This window comes from Salvelinus sp. IW2-2015, linkage group LG21 (assembly GCF_002910315.2).
Source record: "Salvelinus sp. IW2-2015 linkage group LG21, ASM291031v2, whole genome shotgun sequence".
Lineage (NCBI taxonomy): Eukaryota > Metazoa > Chordata > Actinopteri > Salmoniformes > Salmonidae > Salvelinus > Salvelinus sp. IW2-2015.
In genome coordinates, this window is record NC_036861.1 from 2154395 (window position 1) to 2181203 (window position 26809).

The following is a 26809-nucleotide window of genomic DNA, read 5'->3' on the forward strand; positions in this document are numbered from 1 at the left end:
TTTGTGCACACATCTGGTGTTAAAACCACACACCGTACCAACCGGGATGGGCCGGGATGGCCGCATACATATTTTTGCTTTCAGAGTCTTCGTCGCCCAGTTGTTTTACTAACCGTGTCATCTCGTAAACTTTCCTTGACTCTGAATTAGATCATTATCACAATTAACTGTTAACGAGGTATGTACAATCCTTGTGTGTGTTTGGGAAGGGTTCTCTGACTTATACCTATACCTGTAAAAGTCCCACCCATACAATCATATAGGACTAATCATCAGTTAGAGATACCGTATTACAATTTACCCCAGGTTTACTGTGGCCAGGGTACAACTCACAACACCAGCTTTGTAAAGGATGGTTTGTTTGATTGTTTATATACATGTAGTCTACATGTCTAGTTGTAGTCTAGCATCTATTGCATTTTAAAACCGAACCCATTGTTTCCCCAACCATTGTTTCCCCCCCCCCCCAGGACGGACAGGATTGACAAGGTGATTAAGCAGTGGGAGGGCTCCTTCTTCAAGGGGAACCCCAAGCTGCGGAAGAAGTCGGTGTCGCTACGATTCGACCTGCACATGGCGGTGGCAGACGAGGGCTGCGCCCAGACCAAGCAGGACAGCCTGCCCGACGTGGAGGTCCGCCTGGTGATGAAGAGGTCCCGCAGTATCCCCACCATCGCGGCAAATGTCGAGGCAACAGTATAGTCGAGGCAACAGTATACCCATCATTGATGGGTGATATCATCATTGAATTGCCTCCCTCATAAATGTTGTGATCTGGCAACAGCATCCCTACCCTTGACAGTGATWTCACCATTGCTTCCCATTGACCTAGGCTGAAGATGGGAAGGTTAAGACAATTAAGACATTCCATGCGGAAGCGTTCAAAAAATTAACACATTCATGGGACCGACCAGGTCCATTAATAACTATTAGCGCCATTGCTAACTAGCAACACTGGTCCCATGAATTGCAAAGAGTTATGAAATATTATAAACTGGTGTTTCGAGCCCTGAATGCTGATTGGCTGACAGCTGTGGTATATCAGACCATATACCACGGGTATGAAAACATTTGTTTTTACTGCTCTAATTACATTGGTAACCAGTTTATAATTGCAATAAGGCACCTCAGGGTTTGTGGTATATGCCAATATACCACGGCTAAGGGCTGTGWCCAGGCACTCTGCGTTGCGCATAAGAACAGCCCTTAGCCGCTGTATATTGGCCATATACCATACCTCCTCGGGCCTTATTGCTAAATTAGAATCCTCTTGTACTAACCTGTAYATTTTGAACCTAGCCATTGACCAGAGTGGTATTGTTATGCCATCAAAGTTCCTGCAACTCCACTATCACCCACAATCATCATTGTGACATAAGCATTACCAGCAGCCATTTTGCAACCCCCATGACCAAACCATCCACAGAAGACCATGTACATGAGGGGTTAATGTGTGTTTCATTTGATATATCAGCATTTCTTAATCATGTGTAAAAGTAGAGTCATATTGCCTACTTACGAWGTTGCCATCCAAGGCAAATGTGACTAAATGCCATGTTCAAGAGATTTCCCCTGTGGTCAATAATACATGATACCAGTATATAGTACTCACTGTAGTCACCACATTTAACAAATGTATAATCCAACCATCCCTCGGTAACAACTAACACTTTATACAGGTGGTGAAAAATATAAACATGGGAAAAGGCTGAGCCATCAGAGTTGTGGGGCATTCTACTGTGGACTATTTAAGGGTGGTTGTTTTCTTCTCCGCTCGCTGTGTGTAAAATGCGAATGGTTTTGCTATGCAGTCATGGATCAACCCAGCACTGACAGTTTGCCTATGGCTGAARCCTGTACTTTGGGCTTTTTCCTTATAATGCTGTAAATCAACTGTAGTCTATATATTATCTATATATGGACAAAGCCAAAACAAAGCAACGAAGTTAGAAATGTACAGTAAAACAAATTAGCTATTTATTTCCCCCCACACTGCTCACTGTGACCCGAAATTGCAGTGAGGCTTCTTCCTGGAGAGCAACCCTCCTGTAGGTTTTCGTTTCAACCCCAGTTGTAACTAACCTGATTCAGTTTATCAACCAGCTAATTATTAGAATCAGKTGCGCTAGATTAGGATATGAGCGAAAACCTACAGGACGGAAGCTCTCCAAGGGTTGGAGACGGAGAGCCCTTTTCTAATCTAACCCTCCTCTTGTATCGCAGAGATATACCCTGGTTTAGCCAGCAGGGGCCGGTATTTGTAAATAGTTGCTCTACAGTATCCCGAATGCTTTATTWTGGTATTGTTGTGTCGTATACATCATATCTATATGACTGATTACACTCTATAAGACAATATCTTTATTTTTATTTTTTGCTATGTTTTTGAGTTGGCACCAAATATATGACGCGAAGATAATACCATTGTGCATTGCAGTTGGTTTCTTCATGTGTACAAATGTTAAAAACAATGATCTTCTATGCAGTTCTTCATGCGCTTGATTTGCTCTGCTTCGTGGAGTACTTGGGACTAAATCTTTTCGTTTTTGGAGCTCTTTAACTTTAGAATGAAGAATTACGCTTTTATCTAACAATGTATTCATTTAAATAAAACACCAAAAACGCTGTCTTCAGTGGGGTTTTTTATAAATATAGAACAGTATATTTCTCTAGTCATGGGTTTTTGTACGAATGCTGCACATTTTTCAGAGATAATGTATTTCCACAGAGTCATATTATTTCATGTATTTCAAGATTCTTTAATGTATTTGGCAGRTATGTGTTTGGGGTATGGGTGCAGCCTGCAGGGATATTAAAGATCCATTACGGGACAAGACACAAACATTCTTGTCACTAAGTTCATTATTATCCTAAATATAAAATAAATATGACAAAATATGAAATAGATACGTTTTGTATTCAATACACAATAATATACAACATCTGACAAAATAGATATGATAATGTTAGTGCAGGAAAAAATATAATTATTGTCATGAAGCATAGCAATAGGCTATACATAATCAAATTACCCATATTAGGGCCCAATTCTAACTTGCATGCCCATAAATCGCATTTTCTCATSCATTAGTGTAAATGGGAGAGTTGTGCCAAAATGCAAGTGACACATGGATCTCAAGTTAGAATTTGTCCCTGCAGATTTAGAATTACACATGGGCTGAAACACTCTTCTAACGAAGATATCGCTGACATTGCCAATAGGAGGGATCAGGGTAGACTTCTCTGTGACAAACAGTTCCACTGGCAATCATTGAAACCTTGGTGACGAGGGCACTCAGCATGTCTGTACTGAGGGAGACTCTGTACTGGGTTTTGTTATTGGAAACGAGACTGAATATTCGTTCGCAGTCTGCATTGCTGTGGAATACGACCAATGTCCCCAGCACCACAGCCGATTTCTCTCCAGGCCTGATCTTTGCGCATGTTGACCAGACTCTGCTCAATGGTTGTTGTTGGCAATCTGTCTGTGTGAAGGTGCCTATTGTATTTCTTTGCAGCTGCATACATCATTTGGATTTTCAAAATTGATAAAATCTCAAATCTAGTGCAAAGGCATTTTAGAAGCATTGCCTCTATAGCTAATACCGGACACTCATTCATTCTTCATCGCGCAGTCTTCTAAACTCCCGACTCCATTTAATGCCAAGATGTTTATATTTATTTCTGATTATACTTTTGTGATGCTTTTTGTGACGTGGATCATAMTTACAGTTACAGACTATCAGGTTGCGTGACCCCCGTAATTTATTTACCTTTATTTTATTTAACTAGGCAGGTCAGTTAAGAACAAATTCTTATTTTCAATGACGGCCTAGGAACAGTGGGTTAAATGCCTTGTTCAGGGGCAGAACGGCAGATTTGTACCTTGTCAGCACGGGGATTACGAACTTGCAACCTTKCKGTTACTAGTCCAACGCTCTAACCACTAGGTTACTCTAGCAATAGGCTAATGCCGTAATGTTGCGCGGAAAATACAACTAATGKGACGCAGAATTAAATGTATATCACACTCGCACAAATGCGACCAGTTATATTTCATATATGCATTTMATTTCTTTCACTAGCAAACGCTGGCACTTTAGAACCCACTGAATGTCCATYTTATGTTCACTAACGTTTACTTGAAACAATTAGTGTTTACCTTTCTACAACACACGSAGTCGAAAAGGGATTTGTCCATGTGTTTACGTGCAGCTGACAGTCGGCAAACCCAGCATCACAACAAACAGGAGGTGGGGCAGACACGGGGTAGCTTCGTCGGGAAATTATGCATTAATCTCCATGTCTGTTGACACAAACTCCGTACATGTGTGTTGCAGCTCGAGAATCGGGATGTTAGATTTACTCAGTGGATTTATTTTTTATTAAAATGTTGTTGTTTTTATCCCCCCAAAAAATCAGGCCCTATTCATTTCTGCGTACTTTTAAATCGGATCTCGAACCTGCATACACGGGCAGAGAATTGACACATCAGAGTATCTGTATCAGGTCTGGCTCTGGGCGCCCTCGTTGACGGAAGTGATTTAAAGAGCTTCCAACATCCAGTCTGGTGATATTGTCTTATCTCACCTTCCCATWCTGGACAGAGTGAGGTTATGGTTTGAAAATTATGCCCTGTGTCAACTCAATCGTCGGATTACAGGGCTGAAGAGGGTCGTATTCTGCGAAGACGTGGCACACATTCTCCATACCCGCTTCAGTGCCCTTTGCCACTATACCAAATATCCTGGAGGGGAAAAAAAGAATCAAAGTTGGATATTAGCCTACATTGTTGTTAGCTTTCATTCACAAATTATACCTATTATAATATGGGCAAATGCATGCTGAAGCTATCTAATAATGAATAACATTACCTTGCTGGTTTGGAACTCTTGTGCCACCTGTGAAGATAAGTGGTAGAATTTAGAGATTAAAACGATGTTTAAAATGGACAGGGAAACAGTCCAATCAGAGTGGACTTTATTTCTGATTTGTAGGCCCCATGTTTTTCCTGACCACATGACCTTMCYAGGAAAAACTCAGGGCCCTGAAACACAAGCTTTTGAAAGAATCAACTCACAGTCTCTTGTCTGGATCTTCACCACTGTAGCTGAGCATGTGTGCAGGGTAATGACGTCTGAAGAAAAGTCTAATGGGAACACACATTCATCGGATTTAATTTAATTAGGAAAGGTCTCACAAGTCATTACCATCATCAGCTGTAGAGTCATTGAACACTCAAAAGAAAATGTAATTCAGAAAAACTCCATCGTTTTCTTACTTTCTCTGGATGTCTGTCAAAGTGACACCTTTGGGTGACACCTTCAGGTTGACTATGGTGGGTGTGATGGTGCTCAGGTCCATCGTGAAGGTGGAGGACACAGCCTTTTGTACAGCACACGGCCCTGTCAACATCTCAGTGGGGATTGCACTCAGGTAGAGGAAATTGCAAGCTAGGGAGAAGACAAGGAAGATCATGAATTCATTTGAGAGAAGAGAAACCAGTGTGGTGCTTTTGATCACAGCTGTCTACTGCGGCATGCAGGAGAGGAGGACAACCACTACATTGTACTGCAGATTTCTACACTTACCAKTCATTCCCTAAATATTATAGGAGTCCAAATGCTGTGTGCAATGTAATCTACTATGACTGTTTATAATGYAGCATAATTGATTTAATGCAAGAAGTTGCAACATTGTTGTAGCTTGTGTTGCACTCATACCGCACTGTATAAAATCTGTCCACGTTAAGCAGATTCCTAATTAATAAGCAGGTGAGGAGTTTTTGTATGGGTGGCAATGAGAGAGTGTTGAATTTAGTCAAGATAAACATGAATTGCTATTTTGATACGTGAGGCTTATTTGATCTGATATAAGTTTCATCATGTTTAGGTTGTTACGAGTGTACTGATATAACTGTTATTCACGTGACATCCTGGCAACTTTGAGAAAACGTTATATCAGAGTTGTCCCTGTTGAAATTCGAGACGGTCTATGCATATTGTTAGGCTTGCATAGAATCGTACTCTCCWTTGAACACRGGCGGTTGACGTCAACACCCCTCATCGAATATTCAAARTAGTATTTAAATAACTAAATGTATCCACCAATCCAAATAGAGGAATATGTGGAAGCTTGACAGCGCGCCATTCCGCTCTGTGGACAACGAATCCAATTGCCGAGACGAATASATAGATATTTCGTCAATATCCAAATCTCTGGCTGTATCAAGAATACTGCGATGATCCAGATACTTGGCAGGAGTCACGAGGGGTCAGGTGATCACCTCACCTTTGAGCTTTCTTGGCATGCACTGCTTTGGAATCCCTAAAAAACATGCCACTWCGATTCAAGTGACTTTTTGTARCAGGTTAGGAAAGCATTTTCGCTAACCTAATTCTCCTAACAAACTACACACAAGTAGTAGCTATATCAAAKTGGCGTGTTTTTAGGGAATCTCTGCACGGCTTACCTGAAGATGCYGTTCGCTGACTTTGTAAATATTTAAATATGTTCCAAAAGTATATTACGGGAAACTAACTTATAGTTGAACTGTAACAAGTTCAAGATAACCAATGCAGCAGTTTTCATCCTTTACGGAAAAAATGTGCAGTCAGAGTACAGCACTCTGTATAACTGCAGTATGCTGCAATTTTTTCTGCTAAAATACCAGTCAATTGCATTTACTGTACTTTTACTGCTGTATCAAAACTGCAATATTTTTTTGTAAGGGCAAGTTTACTCAGGTAAGCCACTAATATTACAATGAAATGCTGGCTACTATAGCTAGCTAGCTTGGAATACTTCTCTAGCCAGTCACCATTAAGGCCTTCCAAACATGTTCATGAAATATGATGTTGTTGCATGTTATTCCTTAGAGACAGAATAATATAAAACTATCTAGCTGATTGGCGAATTGATACCACAACTSGATAACCTAATGATGAACGGTGGGTGCACAATTCTCACCTGTCTTGGTCTTGTCTTCTGGTGCTGACCTTGTTCCCTCCTGTCCTTTGTTCAGATCTGTAGACCAAACAGATACAGTTGAAGTCGCAAGTTTACATACACCTTAGCCGAATACATTTAAACTCAGTTTTTCACAATTCATGACATTTAACCCTAGTAGAAACTCCCTGTCTTAGGTCAGTTAGGATCACCACTTTATTTTAAGAATGTGAAATGTCAGAATAATAGTAGAGAGAATGATTTATTTCAGCTTTTATTTCTTTCATCACATTCCCACTGGGTCAGAAGTTTACATACACTCAATTAGTATTTGGTAGCATTGCCTTTGAATTGTTTAACTTGGGTCAAACGTTTCGGCTAGCCTTCCACAAGCTTCCCACAATAAGTTGGGTGAATTTTGGCCCATTCCTCCTGACAGAGCTGGTGTAACTGAGTCGGGTTTGTAGCCCTCCTTGCTCGCACACGCTTTTTCAGTTCTGCCCACAAATGTTCTATAGGATTGAGGTCAGGGCTTTGTGATGGCCACTCCAATACCTTGACTTTGTTGTCCTTAAGCCATTTTGCCACAAMTTTGGAAGTATGCTTGGGGTCATTGTCCATTTGGAAGACCCATTTGTGACCAAGCTTTAACTTCCTGACTGATGTCTTGAGATTTTGCTTCAATATATCCACATAATTGTTCTTCTTCATGATGCCATCTATTTTGTGAAGTGCACCAGTCCCTCCTGCAGCATAGCACTCCCACAACATGATGCCGCCACCCCCGTGCTTCACGTTTGGGATGATGTTCTTTGGCTTGCAAGCCTCCCCCTTTTTCCTCCTAACATAACGGTGATCATTATGGCCAAACAGTTCTATTTTTGTTTCATCAGACCAGAGGACATTTCTCCAAAAAGTACAATCTTTGTTCCCATGTGCAGTTGCAAACTGTAATCTGGCTTTATGGCGGTTTTGGAACAGTGGCTTCTTCCTTGCTGAGCAGCCTTTCAGGTTATGTCGATATAGGACTCGTTTTACTGTGGATATAGATTATTTTGTACCCGTTTCCTCCAGCATCTTCACAATGTTCTTTGCTGTTGTTCTGGGATTGATTTGCACTTTTCGCACCAAAGTACGTTCATCTYTAGGAGACAGAACGAGTCTCCTTCCTGAGCGGTATGACGGCTGTGTGGTCCCATGGTGTTTATACTTGCTTACTATTGTTTGTACAGATGAACCTGGTACCTTCAGGCATTTGGAAATTGCTCCCAAGGATGAACCAGACTTGCGGAGGTTACAATTTATTTTCTGAGGTCTTGGCTGATTTCTTTTGATTTTCCCATGATGTCAAGCAAAGAGGCACTGAGTTTAAAGGTAGGCCTTGAAATACAGCCACAGGTACACCTCCAATTGACTCAAATGAGTCATTTGATTTTCTGGAATTTTCCAAGCTGTTTAAAGACAAAGTCAACTTGGTGTATGTAAACTTCTGACTCACTGGAATTGTGATACATTGAATTATAAGTGAAATAATCTGTCTGTAAGCAATTGTTGGAAAAGTTACTTGTTTCATGCACAAAGTAGATGTCCTAACCGACTTGCCAAAACGATAGTTTGTTAACAAGAAATTTGTGGAGTGGTTGAAAAACTAGTTTTAAACTCCAACCTAAGTGTATGTAAACTTCTGACTTCAACTGTACTATTTAATTGCCTGGTTAAGAAATAAAAAGGTTGTCTTATATGTGGAATATGCTATTATTCACATYATCATAAAATGTATGTAAACATCATCTGTGGCTTGTTGCCTAATAGATTTAGGCTATTCGTTAAAGTATTATAGCATACCATGTGACTGGAGCAGAAGTTTGCAGGGTAGGGCATATGCAGTGACGGTGTGTTGGAAGACCAGGGCAGACAGACTACCTGCAAGGGGATWAAAAAAAAAACAGTCCAATTGTTTTAACTTAAAGTGGTTGAATGTGCATATCAAATGATAAAGTATTCATGTTGTTTCAAGGAATGTCCACAAGAGGGCATGGGTGTTCTTTCTGAGTCATGGCATTGCGTCCCTGCACCAGAGTAGCCTTGAGGATCCAAGGCAACGACAAAGCAACCTCAACATCACAAATGTGTTTGAGATCTGCATAGATTATCACAATCAGACTCAACTGTTGTTTTTCTATAGWGTGATTGTTTGAGTTGCGGTACAGCCAATATAAATCTCATCTACTTTCATTCTTTCTTACAGGACATAGGATAGAAGCCCACATCTCTCAAAGCCCTGAAAAGAAAACGTCTCCATCCCTCCGCCTCCCAGTTTTCAGGACACAGACCAGACATGGCTGACTCAAGTCTTGTGATTCATGCTTCTCCTAAACCAGGGTGTGGGCCTTTTTATCAAGATTGTTTACCATGAATGAGCAAACTGTCAAAGAAGTGTGGGATTGATAGATTGTCACACTATGAATGAACAAAGTTGACGTAGCCTACTTCTTACCGAAGTATGGTTCGTGTGAGGAACCCTTGATACGGACGCCCTTGGCCGACGATTCAATGAGAAAGTGCCTCACGAGATCTGAGCTGCCCTCCGCTACAATAAAGAAGCCAAGAGTCAGTAAAAGAGACAAGGCAGATAGGCAGTGTAGTATTTACTGAAAACGAATCTGATACTAGATATGACAGTTAGATAACATATGGACAGATGGCTTTGATTCTACTGTGACTGTGGTATCGTTGATGATGTGGTGTTGTGATAATAGTGTAACATTGATAATAGTTACTACTGATATATATACGAAGCCAGGATTTAAACACCATAATAACATTCCGGGTAATCAAATACTATTGAGTGTTTGCACTGCCACAGAGGTAGACATTATGAGTAATGAGTGGCCTCCGGTTGCACCACAGATTTCAGGATCAACACAGACCGACATTCCCACTCATGTTAGCAGCAGAGAGAGTTAGGTAATACCTATCAGGTCTTTTCAAGACACACTGGTGTTGATCCTGGCATTTAGTGTGCTTTAGTTGTGTATACTCTGTTTATTGGACTGTGTGATGTGGTGTGTGTGTGTGTTTATTCTGAGCAGCAGTGTTGAATGGTGAGAAGGACGTCAGGATTGTTTACCTGGTTGGCCAGTAGGGGATTTATTGACAGGCACCTGGTCCACCTTCATAGCCAGCCCAAAGGAGCCTCTGAAGGACGTGCTGTCTCTCACCACGAAGGTCCCCGGCTCCTTATCTATCACTATGGCCTCAGCTACAATCACACAGGTACCACAGATACAGCTCAGATAGTGCAGGGCTTTCCCCATAGTCACCATTGTTTGTCACTGTTGTAGACCAAGTGTTAATAAAATAATTCATTTTAGTCTAAGATAAGCTTTTGTTTTCTGTTTAAACATACATTTGCTTTGCGTCTTTAAAACTTAATAAAGAACATAAAATGCAACAATGTACATACAGTTGTTGCCAAATATATCGGCTCCCCATTTCTTCTCAAAATGCTTACCCTGAACTCTGTTGATGTGTGGGCGGAACCAGAACTGAGAGGTGTCCATGACAAACTTCATGGAGTGCTGGTTGCCTTGGAAATGGCCTTGTAAAGCTGAGGGACCATGAAAATAAAATGCACATGCTTTTATTATTGAATACGCGCAAACCCTTTCCCAGCAGAGGGCACTGGACTGAGATTTTAGATTTTAAACGGATTGACAAGGATCATCATCATCAGGACTCACAGTGAGAGGGAGATGGCGACGATGGCCTGGAGCTGGGCCTCTGCTTGATCTGTATGTCTGGGACCATTGCCTCTGGAGGTGACTGGGGGCTGAGCTCCCGCTCTGGAGCTCCGTTGACCAACACCACAGGGATGTCTGTCAGGGAACCGGCCAGGGAGGCAGGGCTGCTGTGGATCCCCTGGAAGTGGCCGAGTGGTGATGGGCCGGTCGGCGAGGGCTTGTTGGTGAACGGCCTGGTCGAGGACCTGGACACGTCGCTGTAGGAGCTGGATGTGCGGTAGAGGAGTAGAGACTCGGGGCTGTCGCCTTCACTGTCACTGAGCAAGGACTGATAGCTGTGGAAGAGAGATGAGTTGAAGAGAGAATGTGTTTACGGCCCTGTGGAGTCCAGACAGAGGATTGATTGAGCTTTCAAGTGTCAATCTGTGACAACCCAAGTTAGTGTTGCTCTGTGGAGTCATGACTGGTCTAACTTGCCATTATCTTTGCATCAAACTCAGATATTAAAGTCATTTCCAAAAGCATGTATTAACAGAGTGTGAAGGAGTCTGACCTGCCCATCATGTAACTGGTTTCTGAGCCGGGCGACGTGGAGATCATCGAGACGGCACTGTTCCTGTGAGAGTGTGACATGCGCAGGGTAACCGGGGATGAACACATGCCCACCTCGCCTCCCTGCGTTGAGGGCAGCCGCCGGCGGACGACACTTCCACACGGCAGTGGGGGGCGAGAGGAGGCATCAGAGAACACCAGGGAGCTTTGGGGGCTGCACCTGGAGCCAGAAGCAGAGGACAGGGGGATGGGAATGCTGCAGGAGGGGGAGACGGGGGAGAAGGAGGTGGAGATGTTCCTTGGAGAACAGCTTCTGGGGACCAGCACACAGTTGGAGACGTCTTCATCTGGAGAGAAGTCATCTGGAGAGGAGAGAGGGAGAACGCCAGAGGAAGTTGGAGCAAATGGTGCTAAATATCAAATGGATAAAGGGAATKGAAAACCTACTAGGTCTATGCAATTTCTTATATTGTTAATGTTGTGTTATCTCAGAGGAGAGAGGAAGAACAAACGAAGAGAAGCGTGAGAAAGGTATGTTCAGTTGCTTAACCAGTGAATGAACTGAACTTCCCTATTCGGCGAGCAATCAGTCACACAATTCTTCGGATTTCTAACATACAGTCACTTACGAGAAGTGATCACACACATTCAAAGTTGGATGGTCTTTAACGTTTCCTTCCCCATAATATGAATGAGAAGTGTTGAAATAGTTGTTTTCCTTTGGTCAAAAATCATATCCATTGCGTGCTGTTACAGATAAAATGTATTGCCTTTTCAAGTGCCGCATACTCTACAGTCAGAGCAGATTGTGGAGACTCGTTTAATCTCATACGTGTACACACTCATACATCCCATTCCTTTCCCTCCTATGGCTTTGTGTCTGTATTAGATGGGCGTGGCTTTATTATGTCAATACTACACTGAGTATACCAGACATTAAAAACATCTTCCTAGTATTGAGTTGTACCCCCCTTTTGCCCTCAGAACAGCCTCAATTCATCGGGGCATGGACTACAAGGCATCGRAAGGGTTCCACAGGGATGCTGGCCCATGTTGACTCCAATGCTTCCCACAGTTGTGTCAAGTTGGCTGGATGTCCTTTGGGTGGTGGACCATTCTTAACCAGTGCCATCGATAAGGGATCATAGCTTTCATCTGGATTCACCTGGTCAGTCTATGTCATGGAAAGAGMAGGTGTTCGTAATGTTTTGTATACTCAGTGTATATATACAGTTTACAGTAGTTTATACAGTACACACAAGTGTTTTCCTGGGAGGCTAAAGACTGAAGGTTGAAATTCCTTCACGTCATGCAGGCTTTTACTTGTTCAAGTGAGTCCCAACCCTCCCTATTCAAGTACACCAAGCAAACACTGTGTTCCTGCTGTGAGGGTGAGAATGCAGTAYTTTGCCATGGAGAATTTCCTAGAGAAGTTTCAACTTGTCCCCGCAAAAATTCTGGTTGACTGTATGATCTACCCGCCTGTCAGTAACGACGGGAACCTATTGAAATAGATGAGTCTGTTGCCCCATGCCACTGAGGTGAGGTGTCCTGTGGTCAGGGTGAGTGAGACGGGCGGGTCACTGTTATGTAGTGACTAGCGTTAACGTGGAACGGTGACTAGTACCAAGGGGGAGATCTGTTGATGAGTAGGTAGTAACAGTAACTATATCCATCACAATTACTGTGACCTCATTCACTACATCCCACGCCATTTATTCTTTGGWTTTCTAAGAATGAATACTTCTATATATGGAATTGTGCTCAYTTCTGTTTTTCAGTTGTTCAGACCATGTCAGATAGGGACTGTTAAAGGTTGGCTGTATTTAAAGCACCACTGTGTGTCTGCCTCAGATGTTCTGAGTGTGGTATGTTTTTTGGTCTGGGCAGTAACCCCAGACAAATGTACTCTATTTTGTATCATTAAACTGATGTGAAATTAATGGGTGGATTTTTACATAGCCCCGGGCCATGAATGGGGCACAATGGAAGTTGTTATTCAAGGTTCTCAGGCTTGGTCTCCAGCCWAYGTAACTGCAGATGTTTCTAGCCATGTTTTAYGAYGGAAAAGTACCCTAGGTCTGAACCCTTTCGTTGACTAAGTTGGACATTTTTCCATTTTCAAAACTGTTGAATTGAATGACGGAAAGTAATTCCGTAGGCGTAGGCCTCCTGACAAAAAATATATGTAGATAAACTACAGTTTAAATAAAGCACGTGAGTTTGTACTGTAGAAAGTAAATAGGCCTATATTATAGCATATGAATAAATATTGGGCTCTATATGCCCTCTCACTCATTGTCCTACCTKTGTGGAGGCTGCTGGACTGGGACCTCTTGTTGAAGTGCATGGGCTCAAACGTGGGGTCCAGTTCCAGAATGAGCTGGTTCAGGTTATCTAGGGAGATGTCCAGGTCATCCTGTTCACTGCAACTCCCGTTGGGGTCCATCATGGCGCTCGGACTGCACCCCAGAGCCGCCACATGACCGGAGTCCAGGCAGGTACTCTGACCCACCCTCAGAATGTGATTGGGTATTATGTGGGACATGGCTCCAGCTATAGGCATCACGTAAATCTCTGAAACAGACACACCAGTAGGATTAACTCACTCTAATATATCTATTGCTGTAAATATCATTCTTAGTACTTATTGTGTAAATTCATCCGGTGCATATACAGTACCAGTCAGAAATTTGGACACACCTACTCATTCAAGGGTTTTTCTTTATTTTTACTATTATCTACATTGTAGAATAATAGTGAAAACATCAAACTATGAAAAAACACATATGGAATCATGTAGTAAGCAAAAAAGTGTTAAACAAATCAAAATATAATTTACATTTGAAATTCTTCAAAGTAGCCACCCTTTGTCTTGACAGCTTTGCACACTTGGCATTCTATCAACCAGCTTCACCTGGAAATGATTTTCCAACAGTCTTGAAGGAGTTCCCACATATGCTGAGCACCTCTTGGCTGCTTTTCCTTCACTCTGTGGTCCAACTGATCCCAAACCATCTCAATTGGCCCAAGAAAGTCTCTTCTTCTTATTGGTGTTCTTTAGTAGTGGTTTCCTTGCAGCAATTCACCATGAAGGCCTTATTCACGCAGTCTCCTCTGAACAGTTGATGTTGAGATGTGTCTGTTACTTGAACTGTAGAGCTAAATATGGGTCTTCCTTTCCTGTGGCGGTACTCATGAGAGCCAGTTTCATCATAGCACTTGATGGTTTTTGCGACTGCACTTGACTGACCTTCATGTCTTAAAGTAATGATGGACTGTCGTTTTCTTTGCGTTTTTGAGCTGTTCTTGCCATAATATGGACTACCAAATATGGCTATTTCTGTATATCACCCCTACCTTGTCCAAACACAACTGATTGGCTCAAACACATCAAGAAGGAAAGAAATTCCTCAAATTAAGGCACACCTGTTAATTGAAATGCATTCCAGGTGACTACCTCATGAAGCTGGTTGAGAGAATGCCAAGAGTGTGCACAGCTGTCATCAAGACAAAGGGTTGCTATTTGAAGAATCTCAATAGAAAATATATTCTGATTTGTTTAACACTTTGTTGGTTTCATATGTGTTATTTCATAGTTTTGATGTCTTCACTATTGTTCTACAATGTAGAAAATAGTTAAAAAAATTAAGAAAAACCCTGGAATGAGTAAGTGTGTCCAAACTTTGACAGGTACTGTACATATAAATGGAATTTGGATTACTGTTACAGTGCTTTTTGGGTTGTTAATTGGATTTGTTCCCACATCCCATATTAAACTTTGATTTGATTTGATTAGCACAGGCGAGATCGCTAACATTAGTGTGTCAATGGGATGAATGGCGGTTATTGCACTGTGTCCGAACTGACCTAAATAGGACAGATGTGCCTACCCTACACTTGACCCTGCTACTGTACAAGTTATATTTACACTTTGCTAAAATGTACATGTATGTATACAAATCTACATTACAGATAAAAATGTTAAGTAACCCAGAGGGGAAAAGTTATTAAAACTGTCTGGTTGTAAGGAACGTAATTTCAACCAGAGTTGCCGACTAAGAAAAAGCTGTCAGTTGAAGGACATTGCAATTTGACAGAACCCAAGTAGAAGGCTCAGTACTAAAAGTTCAGACGTGGTACAGTAGATGATTTACACGTTTGCTTTAGGATTCACAACATATTCCTTTTTCATTGGACTCACACACATTGTTATCTTGACACAATGTCATCTTGAGTCAAATAAGTTCAAATATCACTCTTCCACATTATGTGTGGACTCCACCCAGYGGTTCCCASTCTCAATAGACTTGCAGCTGTCCCRTGWACTATAAGAACCCTCCACARACYTTCATTGTATTGTTGATAGTATTGTCAACAAAGGTCAACTCTTTGTGAACCCAGTGAAAGGAGCTGCATCTWAATATGAGTAATACTTAATTATATGAGACCTGTTTACTGTTTGACCTAGAAGTATGATGCAATCTCTTGTGAAAGTGAAAGGTTTGCTTACAGTGATAGTTGAGGAGATAAAGGAAGCAGTCAGAGGAAGGGTGTGTAGTGCGTAAGAGGGAGATCATAGACTCTACCCCCTCCTCCCCCTCGTCTCAGACAGGGCAAGGMACCCAGTGAGTCACAGGGCCAGAGGGAGTCGCCATGACAACACAGCTCTTGTTGTCCCCCCAACACTTCCATTGCTGATACAGCAATCAGAGACCATACGTTTTCTATCCTGATTTACCACTGGTATTTACAGCAATTAMAAGATGTRCAGATGTTACATCTAAGAACTGCTTCCTATTTTATTTACCCTTTATTTAACTATGCAAATCAGTTAACAAATTCTTATTTACAATGACGGCCTACCCCGGCCAAATCCTCCACTAACCCGTACGACACTGGGCCAATTATGCGCCGCCCTTTGGGACTCCTGATYACGGCCGGTTGTGATACAGCCCGGGATCAAACCAGGGTCTGTAGTGAGGCCTCTAGCACTGAGATGCAGTGCCTTAGACCCCTGCGCCACTCGGGAGGCCTTATAAAGACCCCCTTTAGTGTTGCTGTAGTGTACTGTAGCCTACTATTTMCACATTCCAGACAGAGTGAGGAAAGTTGATGCCTGAGGCTCTCCKTTATGTGACACACTTCAAAAACATTCTATCAGCCTTAAGGGCAACAYGTACTGTAGTTGCAGTAGCATGAGGTTGTAGCATTAGATTGCGACCMTGCGAAGGACGTCCAATCTCTATGTGTATGTGCAGGTAGCGTGTGCATGAGGTCCCAACCCACCTTCACCACGATACACTTAATACTTATAAGAATAATAGATATACACTACCGTTCAAAAGTTTGGGGTCACTTAGAAATGTCCTTGTTTAAAAAAAATATATATAATAAAATTGTCCATTAAAATAACATCAAATTGATCAGAAATACAGTGTAGACATTGGTAATGTTGTAAATGACTATTGTAGCTGGAAACGGCAGATTTTTWATGGAATATCTACATAGGCGTACAGAGCCCCATTATCAGAGCCCCATTATCAGCCTCACATGTCCTCAACTGGCAGCTCCATTAAATAGTCCCCCCAAAACACCAGTCTCAATGTCAACATTGAAGAGGCGACTCCGGGATGCTGRCCTTCTAGGCAGGTGTTGCAAACAAAAAGCCATATCTCAGACTGGCCAATGTAGATATGTAGATATTCCATWMAAAAWCTGCCRTTTCCAGCTACAAWAGTCATTTACAACATTAACAATGTCTACACTGTATTTCGTATCAWTTTTATGTTATTTTAWTGGACAAAAAAWKTGCTTTTCTTTCAAAAACAAGKACATTTCTAAGTGACCCCAAACTTTTGAACTATAGTGTAAGTCTATTACTGAAAAATCCCTACTTTAGCATTTGTAAAGACACAATKATCTATCCTTGATGGATACAGTACTAATGTTTTTTGATACTCGCTTGCATAAATCTTTTTTTCCCCAAAGTGTAACAGCAGAAGTATAAGTAAACACATTATACATATTCTAATTAAAATGCATTCGTAATCTCCCTCCGTCCCATTTATGAGATCCTGTATACTGAAATATAGGTGAGGTATCTTACCTGGTTTTGTTGTTCTCTTGTTCTCAATGTGTAAAGAAAGGGGTTGATATTATCCCTTAGGTTTCAAAGTAAATGAATCCAAGAGTAGAATGCTTTTATTGGTAGCTMCCGACCCCTCCTACTGTCATCCAGTCAGCCCACTGTTTCACAAGCCCTTGCTTGCAGGTCTAACATGCTGGGTTAGGTCGGATGATGTCATCAACTTGGTAAGCACATACAGTTGTAGGATATTCATTTGAGCCAGCAACAGGAAATATGAATTATATATAATATATATAATATAATTCATGGAGATTTAGAATTTATTTTATTTTACAGACATCTGTAACTAGAATGAGTGATTTAATTTAAAGGAGGGGTAGTGTTCTAGAGAACACGGTCGTGAAGAGGGCACGAGTCTAACCCAACTTATCACGAGTCTTATCTTTTCCTTTCAGACAGGATGTAAAGGGATAAACCCTTAATTACAAACAATAGCCTATTGTCATTTTGCTTTTCTGGGGAAGTGACCTCTCCAARGTCCGTTTTGAAACGAGTAGGTGAATGAGACGATGCCTGGCAATGTCTGACTTTTGCTAATCTCCTCTGTAACCCCATAGTTTGAWTGCAAACCATTTATTAACCATGTCATGTGATGTTCTTTTGTCCTGTGGAAGCCTTCAAGGTCACACTTTATTTGGATAGTCCGGATTGTCCATCTGTAGATGCTCTACAGATGATCATACTATCAACAAACTATCTGTTGATAAGCAACTGCTTGCTAAGGTTATGGTTAAGGTTAGGGTTAGGTTTAAAATAGGGGTTAGGGCAACGATTCCCCAACTCGGTCCCCGGGACCCCAAGTGGTGCACGTTTTGGTTTTTGCCCTAACACTACACAGCTGATTCAAATGATCAAAGCTTGATGATTAGTTGAGGATTTGAATCAGCTGTGTAGTTCAAGGGCAAAAACCTAAATGTGCACCCCTTAGGGGTCCCCAGGACCGAGTTTGGGAAACCCTGGGTTACGGTAAGGGTTAAGCTAAGTTTTAGGGCTAGGGTTAGGGTTAGTAGATAGTTAGCTGAAATGTTACTGGTAGTCTGTAGATAGTCTGTAGAGCATCTAGAGATGGACTATACAAATAAAGACTTACAGGCTTCAAATACCCATATTGAAGCAAGGTACTGTAAATTGGTGGAAATCTAACATGTCAAATAGCCTAGAAGTAGGGGTTCCCACATGAAAAAAATACTACAGTTTACTATAGAATACTACAGTACTTACTACAGAATTCTATAGTAAACTGCAGTATACTGTTAATCAGTTCAGTGCCTAAATTCAACACACCTGGTCTTCCAGGTCAGTTAAACCAAAAACATGAAGTGCCTGTGGCACTCCRGGACCAGGGTTACCTACCCCTGCTGTAGAATACTATACCACACTGTAGAATCCCTCGATCATGTGTAGTACTTACTATAGAACAGGGCTGCCCAACCCTCTTCCTGGAGATCTAGCGTCCTGTGGGTTTTCAGTCCAACCCTAATTTAACACACCTGATTCTACTTATTAGCTGCTCAACAAGACCTTAACTAGCAGAATCAGATACGCTAAATTAGGGTTGGACTGAAAACCTACAGGACAGTAGATCTCCAGGAAGAGGGTTGGGCAGCCCTGCTATAGAATGTTGTAATATACTGTAGAATACTATAGTAAATACCAGAGGTGTGGACTCGAGTCACATGACTTGGACTCGAGTCAGACTCGAGTCACAAATAGGATGGCTTGCAACTCGACTTTGACTTTAACACCAATGACTCGTGACTTGACTTGGACTTGAGCCTTATGACTCGACCTGACTTGATACCCTCCCCAAGCCCAAATATAAAAAATGAAGCTTTTTTTTAAAGTGTGCAGCGCATCAACTCTTCATTTAACGGATTACAGTTTGAATCGGACAGCAGCTGGTAGCCTAAATCCTGCCGGATGTTACTGCTGTTTCTTAAACCATTGACATACGTTAGACTACTCTTGTGTGTGTGTGTGTGTGTGTGTGTGTGTGTGTGTGTGTGTGTGTGTGTGTGTGTGTGTGTGTGTGTGTGTGTGTGTGTGTGTGTGTGTGTGTGTGTGTGTGTGTTTGTTAAGGTTGGGCAATTGTGTACAAGCCTACATCGCTCGATTGCGCCCCATAGCGATAGTCGGTCACTATTGGGGGGGTCTTTCTCATGGCTACCCATGTATTTCCATGGAAATATAACGTTTATTTGGAAAGTAATAAATATATAAATATTTTTAAAAGCATTCATGATTTGCGTAAATGTAATATACTAACTATTACTCTTGTTAAAAATATGAAATGTTATTACATTTGGTGAAGAGCACATTATGACTTGTTTAGGACTCGAAACTCAAAGTTTAGAGACTTGACTTGATACTTGGCAGTCTTGACTTGAGACTTGACTCGGACTTGCCTGTCTTGACTTGGGACTTGACTTGGGACTTGAGTGCTAAGACTTGAGACTTACTGTAAAACAATGACTTGGTCCCACCTCTGGTAAATACTACAGTATTAACCGCAGTAATGTCAAAAACACTAGAGTCCACAAAAACACTACACTTTTTTTACTATAGTAAACACTACATTATTTAATTTGCATATACCCTGCCCATTCCCCTCCCCTGTATCGCAATTTGTGCCACCATAACTGAGAAACATACATGGCAAGTATAGACCACATATTCATTTCCCTACAGGTTATAGAAAAGAGCAGAAGCACTGAACTAGCTGTTCAGACCCCAGTCCTACCTACATACAGGTTATGAAAAATGTGCTGYTTTAGTAKTTCTCCAGTAGGTTTCCTGAAGGAGAAAGCCTCCACTTCTATTTCAAAGATAGTAAAACAAAAACACCTTGTATGCAAAAACTGTAAATAATACAGTATACTACAGTCTACAAAAACACTACAGTAAATACTATAGTATACTACAGTCTGCAAAAACCCTACTGTAAATGCTACAGTATACTACAATCTRCAATAACACTACAGTAAATACTACAGTATACTAAAGTCTACAAAAGCACTACAGTAAATACTACAGTATAGTACAACCTGTAAAAACACTACATTAATTACTATAGTATATACTACAGTTTTATTTTACTACAGCATTTATACTACAGTATACAGTATACTACAGTAAACACTACAGTAAATACTACAGTAAGTCTGCAAAAACACTACAGTGAATACCACAGTATTTATACCCTAGAATACTTTAGTATTTTTTAATGTGGGTTGTTGAACAAGTGGTCACTTGAACAAGGTGTCAAATTATAGTTTAGAGACCAGAGTACACCTTTTTTATTTTTTATTTTATTTACAAGACTTCGGAAATAAGACTCAAAACAACACAGAAATAATACAAAGATATTGAGTATTTACAGTGCTAGTCCTCCACTGGCAGCTATATAACAGGAAAAAATGTAATGGTATAGACTTGATCCAAATAAATTCCTGGTGACGACAAGTAAGCTGTCTGATACATTAAACATATATGTCCTTTAGACCTTTTAAGTGACCTACAGAACACTTATAAGTAAACATTTGAAATATAATCAGAAATTAACATAGGCTGTGCACAAGGTCTTGTCCATGTTGAAAAGGCAATCAGATTAGGCAGCATTGGCAGCTTTAGGGGGAGAAAGTGGTTGTGGTCTCGGTTTCCATGGCGACCGCTGAACTCCTCCTCTTTCCACAGGTGTACTGGAAGAATCTCTCCTGGCTCATACAGCCCAGATCCTTCAGCAGCTTCAGGAGGTCGCGGCGGAACTTCACCCCGATGAACGCGTACACAAAGGGGTTGAGGCAGCACCTCAGGAAAGCCAGGCACTGGGTGATGTCAGAGGCGTAGAGGAGGCTGTTGTCGTAGATGCACTCCTTGTTGCCCCCCTTAGCCGCGTCGAGAGTGGTCAGCAGCAGTACCAGATTATAGGGCACCTGGCAGAGCAGGAAGACTGCCACCAAAGTGAAGATCACCTTGATGGCCTTGTTCTTCTCAAAGCTCCGGGCCTGGCACAGGGTCTTCACAATGGCGCCGTAACAAAAGGCCATGATTAGGAGCGGCAGAACAAACCCCAGGACCATCTGGCTCACCTGGATGCCCACGCGCACCTGGTCTGAGCCGGCGGTGTAGGGGGTGCAGGTCTTGTTGCTGATGTTGGTGTAGGACATCTCGGGCACAGAGAAGACCAGCGCCATCACCCAGATGACCACAGAGGTCACCTTGCTAATGAAMACGGCCGTGGAGCGGTGGCGGTGGGCAGAGACGGCCTTGGAGATGGCGAAGTACCTGTCGGAAAAATTACAAAAAGTAGGCTTTATATAGTAGCCTCATATATCTGCTCATATATACAAATATTTACAGAGATAGGAGCAGATCAGCCTATTAGGTCACAGCAGAGATAGGAGCAGATCAGCCTATTAGGTCACAGCAGAGATAGGAGCAGATCAGCCTATTAGGTCACAGCAGGACGCACACTGCAACACGTTTCGATCAGGCTTTTATTTAACCAGGTTAGTCTTTGAGAACGCGTTCGCATTTGCAATAACATACCTGTCCACGCTGATGGAGGTGAGGAGGAACATGCCGCTGTAGAAGCTGACCTTATAGATGGTGTGCATGACCTTGCAGATGAACAGSCCCAGCACCCACTCCGTCATGGAGTTGGTCGCCCAGAGGGGCAGCGACACGGCGAACAGCAGGTCAGCGATGGACAGGCTGAGCAGGAACACATCGGTCCCGGTCTTCAGCCGGTTGAAGTAGACGTAGGTACCGATCACCAGGATGTTACCGACCAGACCGAGGAAGCAGATGAGGGAGTAGAAGGTGGGCATGAACCAGGAGCGGAAGTGGCGGTTGGATTCCTTCTGGCATTGCTGGGTCCAATGGTCATAATCCAAKTCATTCTTGTCTGTGGAGTAATCAGTGTACTCAGTGGTGAACTCTGTAGTCATGTTTTCATTCTGAGAGAAGCAATTCTGAAAAAAAGACAATGGGACATACTATAAATCAGGATAATTRATGATTGACCGGTGTAATCGAATGCCTTGAATTCTAATCAAGTGTTCAGGTTCAGGGAACTGGGTCCAAAATGAAGCAGACACAATGTACCCTGCATCTGGCCCCTTGATAAACTGACATGCTTTCAGATGAGTATACCACTTCCTGAGAGGAAGTTGCGCTATACAGTATGCTATTGAATGAAAGACTGTGGTTAGTACCAGTGTAGTGTTTGTGCGTTTCTGTGGGTAGAGTGCGTGTCATGTTATTAAGTGAGTTATCAACATATCATTTAAATGGTTGTCGGGAAAAAATGATATCAAAAGACTGTTAATACTTCATACAAATAATATTGTATGATCTGGTATACTGAAGATTGTGTTCATCCATTGTTCTTACCTCAAAGTAGGTCCAGATCAGCAGAGCGGGTACTAAGATTCGTGTATCTGAAAATCAGATAAGGTGTGGTTAAAGCTCTAGAGTACCTGTTGATCGATAAATAGACTGATATGTTACAGTAGTTGACTATAAGAACAACCTTTGGAAAGAGGTCAAGACACGTCCCTTATGATGCTACATAGGAGTCGATGTCCCTTGTTATTAGCACATATTGTTTTTGTAAGTGTCAATAATGAATTTGAGTTGTCTCAACTGTTAGGTATTTAGCTTGTACCGCAGGGTTCCCCAATAAGTGGCCTACAGGCCAAATTCATCCCACAGGTGATTTTATTTGTCCCCCTAAGTTTTCTGAGCATAAAGTGTTTGTTGTTGGACTTTAAACACTGGAAAATCACCAGGAAATCAGCTCAAAGTGATTTTTAAAAAAAATAATCTGTTCCCAAATATTCCCATGCATAAATAAAGAGGCATATGTGATCGTATCTCAATGTATTCAAGGTTTGAAATGATTCTTCTTTTGTCAAATACTATATCTGTTTGGGATTTTTGCAGTTAATTTGCAGTGTACAAATCATATGTTCCGGCCCCCTGACCATCCACTCAAGGAAAAATATTAACACGGATGAATGTAATTGAGGACCGCTGTTGTACAGTGTGCAACAAAAGACATAGCAGGACATCTGGTGGTAGCAGAAGGGGATGCACCAATTGATCGGTTGTTCAAAGATATCATCCTTCCTGTTTGGCCCTGTCCAGGGGTATCATCGGATGGGGCCAAAGTGTCTCCTGACCCCTCCTGTCTCAGCCTCCAGTATTTATGCTGCATTAGTTTATGTGTCAGGGGGCTAGGGTCAGTTTGTTATAACTGGAGTACTTCTCCTGTCTTATCTGGTGTTCTGTGTGAATTTAAGTATGCTCTCTCTAATTATCTCTCTCTCTTTCTCTCTCTCTCTGAGGACCTGAGCCCAACCGTCTGTCTCTTATACACATCTAGATGTGTATAAGAGACAGGTCCCCAGTCCACCTGGCCGTGCTGCTGCTCCAGTTTCAACTGTTCTGCCTGCGGCTATGGAACCCTGACCTGTTCACTGGACGTGCTACCTGTCCCAGACCTGCTGTTTCAACTCTCTAGAGACCGCAGGAGCGGTAGAGATACTCTCAATGATCAGCTATGAAAAGCCAACTGACATTTACTCCTGAGGTGCTGACTTGCTGCACCCTCGACAACTACTGTGATTATTATTATTTGACCATGCTGGTCATTTATGAACATTTGAACATCTTGGCCATGTTCTGTTATAATCTCCACCCGGCACAGCCAGAAGAGGACTGGCCACCCCTCATAGCCTGGTTCCTCTCTAGGTTTCTTCCTAGGTTTTGGCCTTTCTAGGTAGTTTTCCCTAGCCACCGTGCTTCTACACCTGCATTGCTTGCTGATTGGGGTTTTAGGCTGGGTTTCTGTACAGCACTTYGAGATATCAGCTGATGTAAAGGGCTATATAAATACATTTGATTTGATTTTGATTTGATAGCATACCCAAATATGAAAAGCATTAAATCTATCTTTTTTTTTAAGAGACAAAAAGAAACAAAGAAACAAAAAACGACTTCAAAAATCCCCCTTTGACTCATCACATGATCAGAAAACTGGAAAGGCTATAACCTTCAAAACAGAAGTGACTCGGTTACAAAACGTGTCATGAGTAAACTGGGGCTGTACCTGCAACAATCTCAGTCTTACAAACCTGGTTCAAGTTTCAGTATTTCTATACTCAATTGATTTGAAACACTTWAAAAAGTTAATCAACAGTTAAAAAACGGTAATTTAACAAGGGCAGCAGATGTCAGCGATTCACAGATATTGTGTTAATAAGAAGTAGAAGCTCAATTGAATGATTATAGCCTACTGTGGCTATACAGCTGTATGGCTTGTTATCAGCCTTTCTATCTTAGCACCCTACATCACATACACTGTGTTCACCTAACGGAAGCACATGTGCTAATTTCGTATATCATTGTCTACATGCATGCAGCAATTGACTGGACACACTGTTTTGCTAATCCTGCCCCGTAGTAGTGCCTTTTTAGTAMTTTAATTCAATATAACCCCTACTTATACAATACATATTMATTTATCTATTTATTTATTGGATAAATAAATCTTAGAACAAAATGTATTTATATTCCTTTTGATAAAAGTTGTTATTAGTTGAAAAATTGCAGGAAGCTAATATCCTATGAATAATCAAATACATTTTCGAACATTTCTAAAAATGTATGAAACATCGAATGATGTGCTCACCTTTGACAGCGGTCATGTTGATTGAGAGTTACAACTGCACTTTCTCTCTGTACTCAGGTTGTGAAAGTAGAGAGACAGCCCCGCTAGTCTAGATGAGGCTGTGTCAGGTGCTAGATTCCCCTTTGAACTATACTATAAAAAAAGTGCCCCTGGTTCATAGTTAACACCTTTACTCCCCCGGGGTGTCTTGTGAAAAACAATGACAAGGAATGAGAGTCAATGCAAATGTTGTTTGTTTTACGCATTGTGAAGAACAATTTGAGGTTTCAGAATTTGTATGACAGTATAGAGAGATAAAACTGCCTCCCACTTGTAGTTGGTGATTCATTACCTATTGAACATTGCTGTTGAACTGCTGCATACAGCTATTGCACACTATGAGAGGAAATTAGTGTTCATTTTGTTCAGCAMAGACACTCAGACACACCAAAGATCTCAGTGACTGCAATGGTCGAGGGAAAATGTATTGTCTGTTCTATTTTCAACCCACAGTCACTAGAAAGATAACACCATTACGCTTGTGCTGTTGAGGCTTACTTTTCTTTGTAGTCTACAGTGAAGAAMAKGCTASATCAGTTCATTGAGAACACAATATATAGGTCCTAAATTTGTATAGATTTGGTTTCTCACCTCGCCGTTACAACCCCATTACTTATCAATTTTATTTTATTTTTTATTTTATTTCACCTTTATTTAACCAGGTAGGCAAGTTGAGAACAAGTTCTCATTTACAATTGCGACCTGGCCAAGATAAAGCAAAGCAGTTCGACACATACAACAACACAGAGTTACACATGGAGTAAAACAAACAGTCAATAATACAGTAAAAAAATAAGTCTATATACAATGTGAGCAAGTGAGGTGAGATAAGGGAGGTGAAGGCAAAAAAAGGCCATGGTGGCGAAGTAAATACAATATACCAAAGGTTAAAACACTGGAATGGTTGATTTGCAGTGAAGAATGTGCAAAGTAGAGATAGAAATAATGGGGTGCAAAGGAGCAAAATAAATAAATAAATAAATACAGTAGGGAAAGAGGTAGTTGTTTGAGCTAAATTATAGATGGGCTATGTATGGGCTATCATCTACAAGACCTAGCAGGGTCTTGTAGATGACCTGGAGCCAGTGGGTTTGGCGACGAGTTAGAAGCGAGGGCCAGCCAACGAGAGCGTACAGGTCGCAGTGGTGGGTAGTATATGGGGCTTTGGTGACAAAACGGATGCACTGTGATAGACTGCATCCAATTTATAGAGTAGGGTATTGGAGGCTATTTTGTAAATGACATCACCGAAGTCGAGGATTGGTAGGATGGTCAGTTTTACAAGGGTATGTTTGGCAGCATGAGTGAAGATGCTTTGTTGCGGAATAGGAAGCCAATTCTAGATTTGACTTTGGATTGGAGATGTTTGATGTGAGTCTGGAAGGAGAGTTTACAGTCTAACAAGACACCTAGGTATTTGTAGTTGTCCACATATTCTAAGTCAGAGCCGTCCAGAGTAGTGATGTTGGACGGTGGGCAGGTGCAGGCAGCGATCGGTTGAAGAGCATGCATTTAGTTTTACTTGTATTTAAGAGCAATTGGAGGCCACGGAAGGAGAGTTGTATGGCATTGAAGCTCGCCTGGAGGATTGTTTAACACAGTGGTCCAAAGAAGGGCCAGAAGTATACAGGTATCAAGAGGCTTAGATGTTGATGAAATTGCCCATGCCATCTCCGATTG

The 26809-nt window shown here is 41.6% G+C and overlaps 2 protein-coding genes and 1 pseudogene across 3 annotated transcripts; 1 reads left to right on the top strand and 2 right to left on the bottom strand.

Moving 5' to 3' along the window:
* LOC111982317 (keratin, type I cytoskeletal 18-A-like) overlaps positions 1–2627 on the top strand; it is a 37126-nt pseudogene extending 34499 nt beyond the window's left edge.
* Positions 2628–3543: 916 nt separating this feature from the next.
* On the bottom strand, positions 3544–17457 carry LOC111982424 (tensin-4). Of its 2 annotated transcripts, none has more exons than XM_024013993.2 (13): positions 17353–17457; positions 13551–13820; positions 11245–11590; positions 10692–11026; positions 10463–10558; positions 10079–10210; positions 9446–9538; positions 8794–8871; positions 6970–7026; positions 5282–5453; positions 5081–5149; positions 4875–4901; positions 3544–4747 (listed from the first exon to the last, which is right to left on the bottom strand). In XM_024013993.2, exons 2-13 carry the CDS (start codon positions 13807–13809, stop codon positions 4615–4617), a joined length of 1797 nt encoding a protein of 598 aa, XP_023869761.1. In that variant the 5' UTR covers positions 13810–13820; positions 17353–17457; the 3' UTR covers positions 3544–4614. The 2 variants fall into 2 exon arrangements, with proteins under 2 accessions (XP_023869761.1, XP_023869760.1); XM_024013992.2 differs by having other exon boundaries at positions 11245–11605.
* Positions 17458–20844: 3387 nt separating this feature from the next.
* Positions 20845–25201, bottom strand: LOC111982255 (C-C chemokine receptor type 7). Its single transcript, XM_024013799.2, has 4 exons — positions 25091–25201; positions 22789–22835; positions 21943–22367; positions 20845–21678 (listed from the first exon to the last, which is right to left on the bottom strand). Exons 1-4 carry the CDS (start codon positions 25104–25106, stop codon positions 21021–21023), a joined length of 1146 nt encoding a protein of 381 aa, XP_023869567.1. The 5' UTR covers positions 25107–25201; the 3' UTR covers positions 20845–21020.
* Positions 25202–26809: the final 1608 nt, after the last annotated feature.